This window comes from Haplochromis burtoni, unplaced genomic scaffold (assembly GCF_018398535.1).
Source record: "Haplochromis burtoni strain Fernald_Lab_line unplaced genomic scaffold, NCSU_Asbu1 Contig_68, whole genome shotgun sequence".
In the NCBI taxonomy this organism is placed as follows: domain Eukaryota; kingdom Metazoa; phylum Chordata; class Actinopteri; order Cichliformes; family Cichlidae; genus Haplochromis; species Haplochromis burtoni.
In genome coordinates this window covers 2,180,149-2,195,301 of record NW_024582429.1, presented here as the reverse complement: position 1 = coordinate 2,195,301, position 15,153 = coordinate 2,180,149, and the positions used below count along the sequence as shown (strand labels likewise).

The following is a 15,153-nucleotide window of genomic DNA, read 5'->3' as shown; positions in this document are numbered from 1 at the left end:
CACGCAGTTTTTTACATTTCCTATAAACAAAGAGTATTTAAAACAATAACAACTGAAAGCGAAATGTTTGTGGAGAGTGTCATAATCTGCCCTGTTACTGATCATTTTTCAGTTTTCACTGTCGTAGGGGAGCAAAATACATTTGGACCATTTCCCAGAATATAATTCATGTTGTGTAACCACGGTAGGAATAATATTATGAAATGTGATGTACAGTAGTGGGCTGAGAGTGTGTTTGATTATGTGTGTCAGGCCTGTTTTTATAGCACCATGACTCATCTCTCGCCTCAGCCTCCTGAGGAAGAACACCTACACGCATAATTAATGAAGTGTTCTGGCAGCAGCAGCTTGAATGAGGCAATCTAAGATAAAATAGAGATTAAAGTGTATTTACATCTGGGATGGATCATATTTATACTTTTCATGCAGTGGAAATAAACACTGACTGAAAAGTCTTCTATGCGTCTTCAACAGCTGTGCTTTTATTCTGAAAAGCTTACGGTCATTTACAGGGTGTTTTCCCCATAAATGCTACAGGATACCCTGCTTTATCATGCTTGTTTACTCTAATGGGGCCAAAGCTTACAAAATGAACATCATAATGATAATGCTTAATACTGGATACGGAGGTCGTACAAACCCAATATTCTACTTTTGAGACATCCCTGTATCTGTGCAACAGCAGAAAGGTTTTTGCCTCTGTGTGTGAACTGAAGCTGTGAAACACGCTGAGTGATGCACCGAAGCAACGTCCCAGAATCACTCTGCTTAAAAAGTGGTTGAAAAATATGATTTTTGTAAAGCACAAGGATGTGTGTATAAGTCTGTATATGTGTATATATATCTGTAAATATGTATAACTATCGGCGTGTTAGTGGGGCTCTAAAACCAAATGCAAATTGTAAGCTAGTATTTATGATATGATGGGGAATACACAGGAAGAAAAAGTGAAAAGGGACATGATAATTAAGCTAATGCTTCTTCTTACTTCTTTTTGAATGTTATTATTATTATGCTTCTCATCATTAGCATCTTTATTATTATTTAATTGTTTGTTTGTGCTTTTTTTTCCTCTTTGTGTTGTTATTTTTACATGTTCAAAATACAATAAGAAGAAATTTCGAGGACCTGATAGAAAATAACCAGCATGTGTGTATCCACGTCAAATTTCAGCATAAGTGTCGTAATGGAAATGACATTTAAATAAAACTCTCTCTTTACCTCAGCAGTCTTTTTTCCCCCACGACGTATTTAAGCACAAAGACAGCAGCAGTGAGGACATCATCAGTACGTGCCACATTAACGATGTCAGCTGAGTTAACATTCATTAGTATAAAGTCTCTCTGCTGTTTGGTTGCCACTCATATACACTGTATGTAATGATATAATAATTTGTCACCTTATTTTTCTAAACTTTCCATTGTTTATTGTTTGAAAACAATAAACATATGTTGTGATGTTCCAGCTGACTCAGCATGAACACCAGAGGAGGAAGGACGTGCTCAGAATCCTGGATTTTCCCCAACGTTTAATGAAAAGCTGAATTTAGTCAAAAGGTTTGATCAGACATAACAAAACAGGCACATTACATTTAAAATGAACGACAAAAATCAGACTTCACGGCTGTAACAGACGTGCAGAGTCAGTGAGTGGAAGAAGAACATTCATTATTTCATTTAGACTAAATCGCTCTCAGGTTAAAAACAGACACGTAAAAGACATCAAAATAATTTAAAAAAACATTTCTGGTTACAATTATTTAAGGATTAAAGATTCCAGCTATTAACATATTCAGTGCAGTTGGTTAATATAAAGAGCCATTTGATCGAGTTTGTGTGTCTGCACTGAAGGCGAACAGTTTACGGCTCCACAGTTTTACTCACGTTAACACAAAACAACAAGATCAGGTCATTCTTAAAAAGCTCCTTTAAGGTGCTTTACAAATGTACCACTCGCCATAAACACAAGAGAACAATATTTAGATTTTCTCATTAAAAACATGACTTTGATTGAAGCCTTGGTGCATGCTGGTGGATTAACCAGGGCAGCTGTGGCACACATCTGTCCAAAAGTCCTCCACAGTGATGTGAGACTGATGAAAGAATTTAAGTTTCCTCAAGTTTAGTTGCTGCTAAAGTGGTTCTACAGTTTGGAGGGGGAACTTTATTTTAAGTGACTGTACAAAAACCAAACAGAGAATTAGACGTGTGTTTGTTACTTTTTATGGCTGATCACAGCTCGTACAGGAGTTGTTTTGGTCCAGTTTTGTTGTTCTTCCTTAAACATAAAGTCTTTTATAATGACAAATAAAAATGTAAATCTGTAAAGTCAAAGGAACAATCAGGTTAGTTGAATTTTACTCTGAAAGAGTGAAAGAGCTTCCTCGAGTGTTTTTATGCCCACAGCTCTTAAACCAACACCAGCAGGATGTGACTATTTGCTGGTTGTCCTGTTTCTGGTATCCGTGTGAGCTCAAATATTCATCATCCAGCTTCAGGCTGAACAGAAAGCTGTAGACGCGATGAGTCGGCAGCTTCAGGCGATGTTCTCTGTGACGCTCTTCCCATCAAATATAAAACCATCTCCCGAAGGTCGTCTGTCTTTTTCCTGTCCGTTTCCATCTCTTTATTTATTCAGTCTCTTCCCTTTCCTCCACTCCCTCGTCTCTCCTCTTCCTCCATCGCATTTCTGGCTCTCTCTCAGTCAACCTTGGTGCTTTTGTGTCTCCAGGGATAAATCAGCTCCCCGACAAACAGCTTCTTGACCAGAGCGGCCCATGAGTCTCTGGGGTAGCAGCTGTATGTCGGGGTGCGGTACAGCTGCACCACAGTGCTGCACTTCAGAGGGTTTATCTGAGGAAGAAAGCATCAAAATAATGGCTTACTGTCAGGAGGAGCACACACTGATGACACATTATTAGCACGCTGAGGTAGGAAGTAAGGTACAAACAAAACAAATACACCTGCAGTTCTTATAAAGTCCACTAGAGGCGCCAGCAGCGAGTCGGTCCCCGTGGACTCCCACGTTAAACTTTACAGCAGATATAAACACGTTAACCGTCTCATTAAGTGTCAGTTTTATTTACTTAAGTGTTGTAGTCTGTAAGTTTTTGGTTCTTCTGTTTTTTATTGAGCTTCATCTGATATTTCCCCTCCTGAGTTCCTGGATCACAGCGGCGTGCAAGTCTGAGTTTTCCTGTTCCTCAACCACCAGATGTGACCTCAGCATCTGTTCCTGCACCAAACCTGTCAGACGTCTCCTCAGGACCAGCCGTCAGGCTCTGCTGCTGCTCGCCCTCCAGCGAGGTCCGGCCTCCACCCTTTTCTGTTTCTCTCTGCAGCTCCATCATGTTAGTTTTCTCCAGCGTTGGCTGGCTAATGTTTATTTCCTGTTTTACATTTTTCTTTCAGTGTCTTCTGTTAATTTTACTTCCTTTTTTTTTTTTTGATCGTCCGCCTCGCCCAGATTGTTCTCACCTGTCATGTGTGTTTATAGCCCCGTCTTCCTCTTCCTGTTTTTAGAGGAAGTCAGTAGTTTACCTGAAGTTGTACTAGATTGTGTCCTGCTGGAGCCTTTGGGTGAATTTTTAATGTGACCAATAATAAAGTTGCTGTGCAGTCAAGAAAAATAATTTGGCCTCAAATGTAACAAACTAAGTATTTAGCATTTAAAACAAGCAAACAGCTGGATGATCATGGAAATTTCATCCAGCTGTGATGATTTGAACACGATGAGGCTTCCTTGTAGCAGCCAATGAGGTGCCTCCATGTTTAAATCTGCGTGGTGAGACAACGAAGACCTGTGTGACCCCTTACCTCCATCAGCAGGTGAAGGGCGGTGCCCGGCTCCTCACACAGCACCTGGAACTTTACACCTTCTGAAAACGTGCACAAAGCCTCACGATGAAAACCTGCACACCTCCCCCACGCAGTTATTTAAAGGCTTTATAAAGACGGTTCAGTAAAGCGTACCTGCCAGTCTGTAGGGTCTGAAGAGGCGGAGGCCCATGGCAAACAGCGGGAAGGAGTTGATGAAGTCCACGCTGAGGTGGAGGATGCCCTGGAACAGCACCACCACGAGCCGGAGCTGCACGACACAACGAGACCCGGGAGTCAAAAACAAACAAACAAAATAATGGATTGCATTTATATAGCGCTTTTCAAGACACCCAAAGCGCTTTACAATCCCACTATTCATTCACTCTCACATTCACACACTGGTGGAGGCAGCTACGGTTGTAGCCACAGCTGCCCTGTGGCAGACTGACAGAGGCGAAGCTGCCATATCGCACCATCGGCCCCTCTGACCATCACCAGCAGGCGGTGGGTGAAGTGAAGGCGTACCAGAGTGAAGACCAGGTAGTAGAGGGCGGTGGTGGGCAGCAGGAACAGCAGGATGGTGAAGAGCAGCGTCCCGATGAAGAGCTGGAAGCACAAACACAACAACACTCAGAGAAAATTCTCTGCATCTCTAAGAACTGATGAAGATTATGTTGAGTCTGAGGCTCTCGATGCCTCCTCTTCCTCATGATAATTCATTTTTTAAATAAATGTAAAAATCTTGGTATTAAAGCTCTTGAGTTAGTTTGGGTTTGAAGCTCCTGTGATGAGGTTTCAGATCAGTCTCAGCATCCAATCGCTGACAAACGTCCCTCTAAGAGGGGGCGTGTCTCCTCCACACAGTAGGAAATTAATGCGCAACCAAATAAATCAAATTACGTTTGTTTATTCAGAACATTTTACACCAGAGTCGAGCACAGAACAAGCAAAATCAGGAATAAGTGCAAGAAACCCAGATGTGATGCTCCCATTTAAAGACTGCTCAGTAGAAATCTATGAATGCCTTTAAAGAGCCAATCAGCAGCTGAGCCTGGAACCATATGAGCCAAGCATGCTGCAGAGCTCATTCACAGCTCCTAAAGCTGAGTGGAGGACGATGCATTCACCGTTCTCGACGTGGTAACAAACATCTTTCTTTGATTTCTTTGCCTCCCTGATCCTGGTTCTGCTGGAGGTTCTTCCTGTTAAAAGGGAGTTTTTCCTCCCCACCCTCGCCAAGAGCCTCTCACAGGGGATCGTCTGATTGACGACGTCTTCTCACCAATATTTAAGTTTCCTTATCTTCTAAAGTGTTGTTGTGAAATGGAGCTGTATGAATCAAACTGACATCAGTGGTGCTCAGATATACATATAGTGAGGAAAACAGCTTCCGAATCCTCATTTTGGGATAAATGTACCATTTTTTTAGCAGTTTTTAAATAAGATTTGACTCATCTACATTTGTAGAGTCTGTAGATGTTGAATTCATGGATCTCTACCCGTTTATTCTCACAGGTGTTTGTGGGTTACCTGGTCCACGTCGTAGGAGCAGGAGTCCACTCTCTGCCGCAGGACGTTCCACTTCTTCCCTCTGAAGAGCCTCCAGAGCGACGAGAGCCCATAGATCTTCAGACAGTACAGCCTGACAGAGACACAAACAGGTGATGAGTGACTGCTTAAAAGGAACAGGTAGATATCTGACACAAAGACAGGTTTCATAGAAGAGCTCTGCAGAGGCCTGTTCAGCTGGTAAACCACCAGCTTTATGCGCAGCAGCACTGACAAATCATTTCAAGTGTAGTCACAGAAAAAGCACCACGGCTGTAATAGGAGCAGTCATTAATGACACACTCAGTCTGTCTGATAAAGACTAAGAGAGACAGAGAAGCTTTCCGTTTGAAGCACAGCGAAGCTTCTTCGACTTTTATCCTCTGCAGAGCCGAGCTGTGTTCACGGCAGGAGATATTTTTAGACCCGGGCGCGCAGATTTAATAATAATAAAAAAAACTCAGACAAAAAGCTCTCAAAGCGAAGAGCCGGCGGAGCATAAATATGTGAGGAGGAAAATGGGTAATATTTTACTGTGCACCACGGGGCGAGGCACTGCTATCTTTAGAGCAAATACATAATTTAGTCAATCCTTCACGACAGCACTCAGACTCCCGTCACACCACACGGCAGACTAACAGACCTCATTTCTCCTGTTAAAGCCAAAGCAGGTGAGTGTACCTGAGAGCTGACAGAACAGAACCAAGATTTAAGAAAATGAAGATTTAAATGTCATCGAGCTCATCTTTTAATCCTCAAACGGGATTCAGCAGCGATGACGTGCTGTTTCTGCAGCTGAACACGTCTTCAGGTTAAAGATTAAGAAGAAATACTCATTAGTCCTGTGATGCTCTGCAGTTACTGGCTGACCTACTGAAGGCAGCAACATTTCCTGCTGCAGAAGTTTCAGTTTCACACGCTTGTGCACAAAATATTGTAAAGAGTGTCATCTCCAAACCAGATGTTTGCTTAGTTTGAGTTTGACAGCAGCAGCCTGAGAGGACGTATGACAGAGTCATCGGTTCATCTGCAGTGTGGTGTTACAGGGATGCAAGCATGCTGTCACTTTTAAATGGTAAGAAGCGCTAAATAAAGGCTGCCAGGGTGGTACCAGAATTTAACTTGACCCTAAAATCTTCCAGAACCAAAAAACTCATCATGAAAGTAAGAATGCCCCAAATCTGATCCATGCATGATGCTGCATGGAAGGGGCCCTCAGCACCCAGACATGAAGAAGGCCCAGCAGAGGCTCGACTTCTTCAGGGTTCTCAAACAAAAACAGCCCACTGCTGCTCCATCAGCACCACCGAAACCATCACCAGGTTCCCACCACCCTTCCTGGAGGACATTTGGAGCCACCGCTGCCTGATAAGAAGCACCAACAGAACCACGAACTCGTCCCTGATAATACCAATATATTTATATATTCATGTGCTTGTATATTTTCTGAGGATATTTTAATACATTTGTATTCCTTATTCTCGCTTCCTTTCATTGTACTTTGTTCAAAGACAACCAATTAATTGATTATATTAGAATATTTTGCAACAAAGTTTTGTGCAAAAATCTTAAGGCACCCTCATTTCTTTATATTTGTTAGTGAAATGTGGAACAGTTGCAGGGATTAACTGAAACGTGTGCAAACACAAAGAAATACAGTAGAAAATTAAACAGAATAAGTTAATATTTATTATTATGACCACCTTTAATCTTCATCACAGCCTGAAGTCTGAGGAAACTCTCTGTCATTAGTTTAAGTATCCTCAGTTCTCCAGCCTTCGTGGAGGACGTTCAAAGCTCTTTGGATGTTTCTGCCTCTTGTTCTGTTCTCTGTCAGGACGATCTCACGCTGCTTCAGTAAGTCTGAGGTCCGGCTCTGAGGAGGCTGATCCACGACTGGTGGTGTCCCACAGGTGTGTTGGCATCACTGTCAGTTCATAATCGTCAACACCGCTGGTTAAACTGCAGCCCACATGTCCATCACTGATGCCCCGTCACAGATTTTCAGTCCAGTTCTTCTGTAATTTCCATACCTCAGCCTTTCCTCACAGTTTTCCTTGGCAATGGCTTCTTGACGGCCGCCTTTCCACTGAGACCATTACTGATGGCACGTTCATACTGAAGGGTCACGTTTCACCTTCATCTCTCTCTCATGGTTTGGACCCTCCTCTGAATCTTCACCATCTTCTCACAGTCAACAATGACTCTGTTCAGCAGCACAGTGCGAGTGTGAACATCTAAAGCAAACAGGCCTGCAGAGCAGAGCGTGCACCAGCTTAGGCGAGGCTCTTCCAAATGTCCAACCCTGTTAAGTAACCGTGACGTCAAACAAAACATCCTGCAAGTCAGATTTGGTTCTTTTGTGAGCGGCTGCAGAAATGAATTATGATGCTCTCATCTTCATCTTTCAGTTTTCACTATTGTCCAAAAGGTATTTTATAGTAAATTTACCGCCTGTGTAAAAGTTTTTATGTGTAAGATTTTAAATAGTTTCTTTTTGAATGAACTGCTTTTAGCAAACGTCCCAAATATGATCTTAAAACCCACCAATTTGGCCTCCATCACCTCAGTCCGGTCATAAAGGCGATTATTTCATTATTAATAAATCTCATTTCTAGACCATTCTCGGGCCATTTTCTACCAAGAAGTTTTTTCTAGATGCACAGAGGAAGGAAAAGATTTGAAAGCACTGCCCCCTGCAGGTTATCAGAAGTACCTCCTCTCACAAAGCTTTACCGCGTGCTTATTCAATAAGGTGGTGAGATGAAAACTAAAAGAAGTCCTAAACAGTCCACTCATCCAGGTCCAGAGGCAGACTCGTCCTCAAACCCAGCAGAGAAGACTAATCTCTCCGGAGAGTCCTGGGTCTGTCCCAGGGCTTCCTCCCATTAACACCTCAAATGGCTCCTGTTGAGGTGGAGGAGCATCAGTTTCACTTCCTCACCATCCTCGCTCTCTAACCCTGACACCCACAATCTCATTCTCTCCTCACAGCTTGAAGAAATCAGCAGCTTCACATTCACACAGACACTGTGCACATCTGTCGGCCTCATGCTCCAGGCCTTGTTGCCTTCACCGATCAGAATGAGCTTTGCTTCATGGCCGTTTCTAAGACATACCTGGCTCCGTAGACGTAGAAGCAGTAGATGTGGAAGGTGAGCAGGGCCACCATGTCTGACAGCAGCGAGAGGGCAAAGGTCAGGCCAAGGCAGGCCGACAGACCTCCGTACCACAGGATCCCCTCGATGAATGGAGACATCAGGTGGATGTAGCCTGGATGGAGAGACCAAGTATCACAGTGAGAGTCAGCACAAGCTTCTGTGTCACTTCAGCGTGAAAAAGATTTAAACAAATTAAAGGAAATCTCAACACTGCAGAAAACCTCCTGATACTCACTGATCCAGAGGTGTATGTGGTAGAGGAAGAAGCGGCCCAGAACCTGGTCCAGGGCCCGGTTCATCTTCAGCCCGGCTGGAGCTCCCATCAGCCACTGCAGCAGCTCCTCCAGCTCTTTAGCCACATGCTGAGGAGGAAACGCAGGAGTTTAATGACAGAAGAACAGAAGCTGAAATTACACCAAATCCAGCCGGTTATTAGCGACTTAATGAGGCCTGTCGGCGCTACGCAGGGCGCTGAAGTCTCTACATTTATAACATGAAGAGTTTTTGTACCTTCAGGCTGTTTCCACAACATGATCCAAACACATGTCTGAGCATCATTAGTTCACTTATCAAGAGACTGTTTTTGTTTTCAAACCTGGAGTTTCTATAAAGCAACAAGCTGAAATTATTAAAGCTAAACTTTTTCACGTTTTTCCGATCCGGCGCGCAGCATCCTCTAAACTGCTTTTCGTCTCCTGGATGAAGCAGCAGTAATGTCTGATTATGCTCCTTCGATCTGTCTCTTGCTGGCAAAGGATGCTCATGAAGTGCAGGCAGCACAGGTCATTGGGCTGTGCCCCTCAGCAGGCTTCTGGAAGTTGGCCAATCAAAATAAAGTTGGTGTTTTAAAGAGACACGAACTAAAACAGCTTGTGTGAGACAGGAGGGCTGCGTGAAGGCCAGCATGAGGTACACATGGATCCTTTTTTTAAACAATGAATCATGCAGAGCTGCTTTTTCCAACAGTGAACTGCAAAAACAAAACCAAGCTCATATGTCATGATGGCGATTCTACATCAAAGACACGACCATGAACCTGTAAAACAAAGACCAGTCTGCGAATCGAGGACATTCATTCAGCTCCAGCATTACTCAGCTGGTCCCTCACACTTGCACACAGCAAAAATCTCCACAGAGCAATAACTTACATCAGCTGCAGGCATCAGCATGTTAGCCAGCGTGGCGATGTGGTCGTCTCTGTAGAGCCACGACATGAGCAGGACGCCGAGCCCCACGTCCACCAGGAACGACACCAGGATGTTGCCTTTCCTGCCGACAGACATCAAAGCGGAGACGCGGCGTTACAGTCGGCTCGGTTTCAGCAACAGTTTCAGTACAAACCAGGTGAAGCTCCATTTCTTCACCAGACGCCCACCTCATGAACTGCTTATGCTCGATGGCTGGTTTGGGCGAGCTCAGCGTCCTCATGTGTTCGGTCCTGTAGCTGATCTGGACACATGTGGACAGTTTACTGGACAGGAAGCGCAGCGGGTAAAGACTGAAGATCCTGCATGAAACAGAAGAGGCAGCTTAGAGCTTTACAGCCGCGGTCGGGACGTTCTTACAATAAATGTTGGACTAATAAATAAGAGCAAAACAAAGAAGGAAGCAGGAAAAGTACGTCGCTTCTTCAATTCAAAAAATAGTTTTTATCCAGCTTTGCATTACTCCAAGTCTGTGGAGGTGAACAGAGAGCCGAGTTTGAAAGCAAAGCTGTCGATTCACCGGCTGAGCTACGTTCTGACCATGAGACCAACAGAGTGAGTCTGAGGATACAAGCAGCAGAAATGAGCGTAATGATGCTGCACCTCCACATTAAAAGGAGCCAGCTGGGGTTGTGCAGCATCTGACTCGATGCCTCCTGGCTGCCTCAAAGCTGAGGCATTTCGGGCATATCAGAGTGGGTGAGGTCCTGCAGCAGAGCCAGAAGCTGCTCGATAGCTTATCCTTCTCTGCTAGCTTGGAAGGATCTTAAAGCTCCTCACAGAAGTGTTGGAGGAGGTGGAGAGGGAGGCCTGTGCATCGATCTACTATACAGCTTTTTTAAGCTTTTCTATCAGTCTTTATTAACAGATTAAACACACCCAAACGCTGAGATGTAATAAAGTGTAAGTACCTCGAACTTAATCCGTGCTTTGATTTTTTTTAGAGGATTTTAGTCTTTTGCACAAACAGGACTTGAGCAGATTGCTTGAAATGAGTGTTTTTTTTATTTCAATTTTTAAAATGAATAAACTCACTGAAATTAAAACACGCAAAGTGAAAAACACTGAACAAGAATCTTCTCGTGCAGAAACGGTGAAAGGAGGCACGGCAGGATTATAGTTTGTGGTTTATTCATCATGAATTAACAGGATGTTTTGTGCAGTTTCCAGCCGGGGGAGGACAACCAGCGATAAAACAATCAGCACATTGATCAGTATATAAAATTATCTCTCAGCTGTAGCTCTCTTCCTCTTACCGGATGCTGCAGAGCCACGTCCACAAGGCGAGCAGCCAGCTGATGAGCACGCACAGCGGCACTGAGGCCTGTTTAAGCAGCTCCACGATGATGCTGGCCTCCCGGCCTTCAGACTGCCAGTGCGTCGACTTCAGCGGCCCGTCGTCGTAGCGATCCAGGAAGAACAGAGGCTGGCTGCGCGCTACCGTCTGGAACACCTGCAACAGGAAGAGGAGGAGCATGTGAGAGATCACCAGCTGCCCACATCAGGGATTGGACGCATGTTGGTGGAGGAGCTGATTTGAGAGCTTTGCACCAGCACGGAGACATCAGTTTTTTTCTCCTCTCTACCTGTTTCAGCTCAGACGGCGGCTCGGTGTCGAGGTCAGGATCTCCACTCTCAGTGGGGTGGAGCTGCGACAGCATCACCTTCCTCTGCTCATAGTGGACAAAGATCACCTTCTCCTCCTCCTCATCATCATCATTTTGCTTTTTTGCTTCCTGCTGAGTTTCTTGCCCATCTGAAAGTTATTCAAATCAGAGCACCGAAACTTTCAAATTAAATGAAGGACATTTTATTGGACATTTAAAAACAGAAAAGAAAAATAATCTTAAAAACAGAAACAAACTGTCAGATAAAAAAATGAAAGACAGCTGTGAAAAAGGAGAACTATCATTCCAGGGTCAGCAGGCTTAAAAGAGTGGGAGGAGCTAAAGCAGCTTAGTTCAGACAGGATGAACTGCTAGGCTGCACCAATGCCTGCACCTGTTTAAGATAAATGAGGATTATTTTGAGCTGAGAATCATGCAAAGCTACTCTAGCACAGTCCAGAATAAAAAAAAAAAAAAGTATGGAAAAGAAAAGCCAAGGAGGAAGCAGATTCCAGTCTGAGGATCTTACTTTGGTTCCGGTTGACGACCTCACAGATGAAGCCCATCTTTCCCATTTGGCGACTGACCTGGAGCCAGCGCTGCTGGGGGAAAATGGTGCTGAGGTCCCTGAGGAAGCTCTCCATGCTCTCCTGACCCTCTTTAGGCAAACTCCAGGAGCCGAGTACCGTCAGCCCCACCCCGCTCTGGGCCTGCATCTTAGAGACGAACACAGAGGACGGCTGAGGGACTGACGTCTGGCTCACGTTGCTGAATGGATTCATCTGATCATCTGCAACCTGACTAAAAGTTTTCCTCTGCATTGTGTTTAATTCAAAAGTCAAAGGTGACACCTATTGGACAACTTGTGCCCTACAAAGACTCAGCTCCCTCTTTATAATCACCAACCTGCTGGATGTACTGTTTGACCTGCCCGGGGATGAAGGGGTAGTGAATGACCGCCAGCACCACGGCTGAGTCATGACCAGAGATCCAGCGGCCCACCAGCAGCCCGCTCTCCGCCCGGTTACAGCACTGTGGGAAGAAAATCTTCAGCACCATGACTGCACTGTGGCTCAGAGTCCAGCAGCTCTGATGATCTGAGGGAAATAAAACAAGCAGAGGTAAACTTTAACTTCAGTTACAAGTTTACAGTTACCGCCCTGACGGAGAAATCCTTCATCACAGATACGCGTGCTGATTAGCGCGTGCAGGTCCCTCATTGGTGTCCACACCTTGGTTGGAGACACTCGTCTAACCCTGGAAAACTCACTGCCAGCAGCAGATATTACAAAAGTCCAACTTGGAAATCAAAGAATTCTGAAATAAAATTTATGTGAACATTTTACAACAGCAAAGATGGCGGTAAAAGTAAAGCGTTGAGGAAAAGCCTTTAAAAAAGCTTCAGCCAGTGTCTTAAAAAGGTTTTAAAGCCTCTTCTCTCTAACCTCTATTCTACTGGTGCTTGAAGCCCAGCATGGCTTCAAGGCTCAGTTTCCCAGACATGGATTAAGCCTGGACCTGTTTTCAGTGGGACACATTCACGGAATACTTCTCCTCATTTAGGAACAGGTCTAATCCATGTGTACGAAACACACTGCATGTGTATATATACACACAAGAGTAACAGTAACCAAGTACGAAATACCCGCCGAGGGGACAAAGAAGTCCTTATTAATGAAAAATATCCCCGCGTTTCCATTTAAGTGCTACGGCAGGAAAACCACTCAATCTTCCATCTTTTGAATGGAGTTCGGCAACAGAATGGAACAGGGTTAGAGGCGGCTGTCCTCATTTTTTGCCCTTCAATCAGAAACCCGATTGGAGCACAACAGGAAGCCCGGGGCAGGGATGACATTGATTTCCGAGACCACGAAGCCGGTCAGCTGCAGTTTTATCTGCAGTGTTATTACAGAGTAACCGCGGGAACATAAAGAAATTACCCATCACGTCAAAGAGAAGAGTGACACCCCAACCTGCTGGTTTATCATGTCCCCCACCTGACAACCAACTCAAAGTTCTTCGCATTTTTCATTATTTTTCGTTAAAAGTGTTTTAAAATCAATGAACTGAAGCTCGAACGAACAACGGAAAGATCAAAGTGTCTAACATCACTGCGGAGACGAGACACGAGTGTTAAAAATGCAACTTTTACCTTGTTTAACACGACAACAAGAGTTCACCTTCCCTCTGCAGCTACGTGCAAACCGTCGGCGCCATCTTCGTTGTTGACAGTCCGTGCGATAAAACGCTCCGGAGAGAAACACGCGTTAATGACTGTGCTGCGTTCCTCTTACTGCGATTAGATTTCAGTTTTTGAAAGAATTAAAAGTCTCACATATTTTTTTTTACCAAAGTTTTTTTTATTTGAAAGGGAACTCTTTCAATAGAGAATATTAATAATGTTATTTTGAAAAGTCACTATATTAGTTTACATTCCTTGTTGTTTTATGCTAATAGTTTGATCAGGATTTTCTGAATTGTAATGTCTGAATGAAGGTATTGATCCTTAAGGGGAAACGTTTCAACCCAAAGCATCACAGAACAATAAAATAAGCAGTTAAAGTCAACATGTAGTTCTCCTTACTCATAATTCCAGTTTACACTGAATTTATTACGTTTGCTTCAAAATTGAATTTTACCACGTTCACAGGCTTCAGCATTGGCCACAAGACGCTCCTCTGATTTTGAAAACAGTAATTCGTGTCGGCGTTATAAAGGACTGTGTTTCTGCTAATCCTTTTTAATTAATTTAATTAATTTCTATATTCACTGTCTTCATGCGGTCCTTTTAAAATAATAATAAGATATTATAATATTATAACAACATTTATAATTTACCTGGACCGAAAACTTTAAAACTTTATTATCCACAAATAATCAAAATCGTTAGTTTCTCTTAGGTTCTTCTTTTCTGTTAAGAAAACCAAGTGAAATGATCAAACTGATGTTTTAAAATAATCAGCTCATACTCACCAGTAAATGCTCAGTGTGCTGGAGCTGCTGCTGTGAATGCACAGTTGGTCCAACTGAAGAGATTTTATCTCCGGCTGCAGTGACACAGCAAGAAAAGAGCGCGAGGAGAAAGAAATATCAGAAACCTTCTGGACGAAGCGACGTTTGTGAGCGGGCAGAATTCAAGGCCACAGCAGCAGATCTGACTGAAGCTTCACAGATATCAGCAGATATCACAGGTTCCTAAATGAACATGAGTGTGGCTCAGCCCTTTGATTTATACCACAGTAACCTTTTATTCATGTCACCGAGCTGCTGAAGCTGGCATAAAGGGAAGGTTTCAACACGCTGCTGGACTCAGGTATAAAATTCAATAAGAACTGCAGCTGGACTTGAACCTTGAGCCTCAGTGTTTAAATCCACTGACAGACAGAACCAGCCCAGCTCTCCAGCAGCTCTGACGGATCAGAAATGTACTCTGAGGTTACAAAACATGCACACGAACGAAACAGACAAAACCTCCTTAAAACAAAAGTATACACGATTTTAATTCAGAAAACTTACACAGAAGATCTTTAAAGCATAAGACTACCTGCTGGAGAAGTGGGTCATCTGGAGGTTTGATCTCATGATGCAGAGGAGAGCCACAGGAGTGGCAACTTTTAATTTTGACCTTAAAAGTAGAAAAACATATTTGCTGGACTTGAATCCTGAACCTTTTAGATAAAATATGATGAGACCATAATCAGAGCTCTCCAGCAGCTGATGTCTGAAGACCCTCCAAACTAAAAGGAAAAGAAAAACACACAGAGAGCAACAGAAACTGTATAAAAAGGTTAAGGAAAGCCCCAGAACACACTCT

General features: G+C 43.6%; 1 protein-coding gene across 2 annotated transcripts; it reads right to left on the bottom strand.

Moving 5' to 3' along the window:
* Positions 1-1,511: 1,511 nt before the first annotated feature.
* On the bottom strand, positions 1,512-14,386 carry pigq (phosphatidylinositol glycan anchor biosynthesis, class Q). 2 transcript variants are annotated; one of them, XM_005924132.2, is made up of 14 exons: positions 14,313-14,386; positions 12,246-12,436; positions 11,869-12,055; positions 11,319-11,488; positions 10,989-11,185; positions 9,903-10,034; positions 9,676-9,796; positions 8,763-8,889; positions 8,486-8,639; positions 5,349-5,460; positions 4,344-4,424; positions 3,972-4,086; positions 3,816-3,877; positions 1,512-2,852 (listed from the first exon to the last, which is right to left on the bottom strand). In XM_005924132.2, the coding sequence occupies exons 2-14, from the start codon at positions 12,396-12,398 to the stop codon at positions 2,700-2,702; spliced, it is 1,764 nt and encodes a 587-aa protein (XP_005924194.1). In that variant the 5' UTR covers positions 12,399-12,436; positions 14,313-14,386; the 3' UTR covers positions 1,512-2,699. The 2 variants fall into 2 exon arrangements, with proteins under 2 accessions (XP_005924194.1, XP_005924193.1); XM_005924131.3 differs by lacking the exon at positions 14,313-14,386 and adding an exon at positions 13,492-13,605.
* Positions 14,387-15,153: the final 767 nt, after the last annotated feature.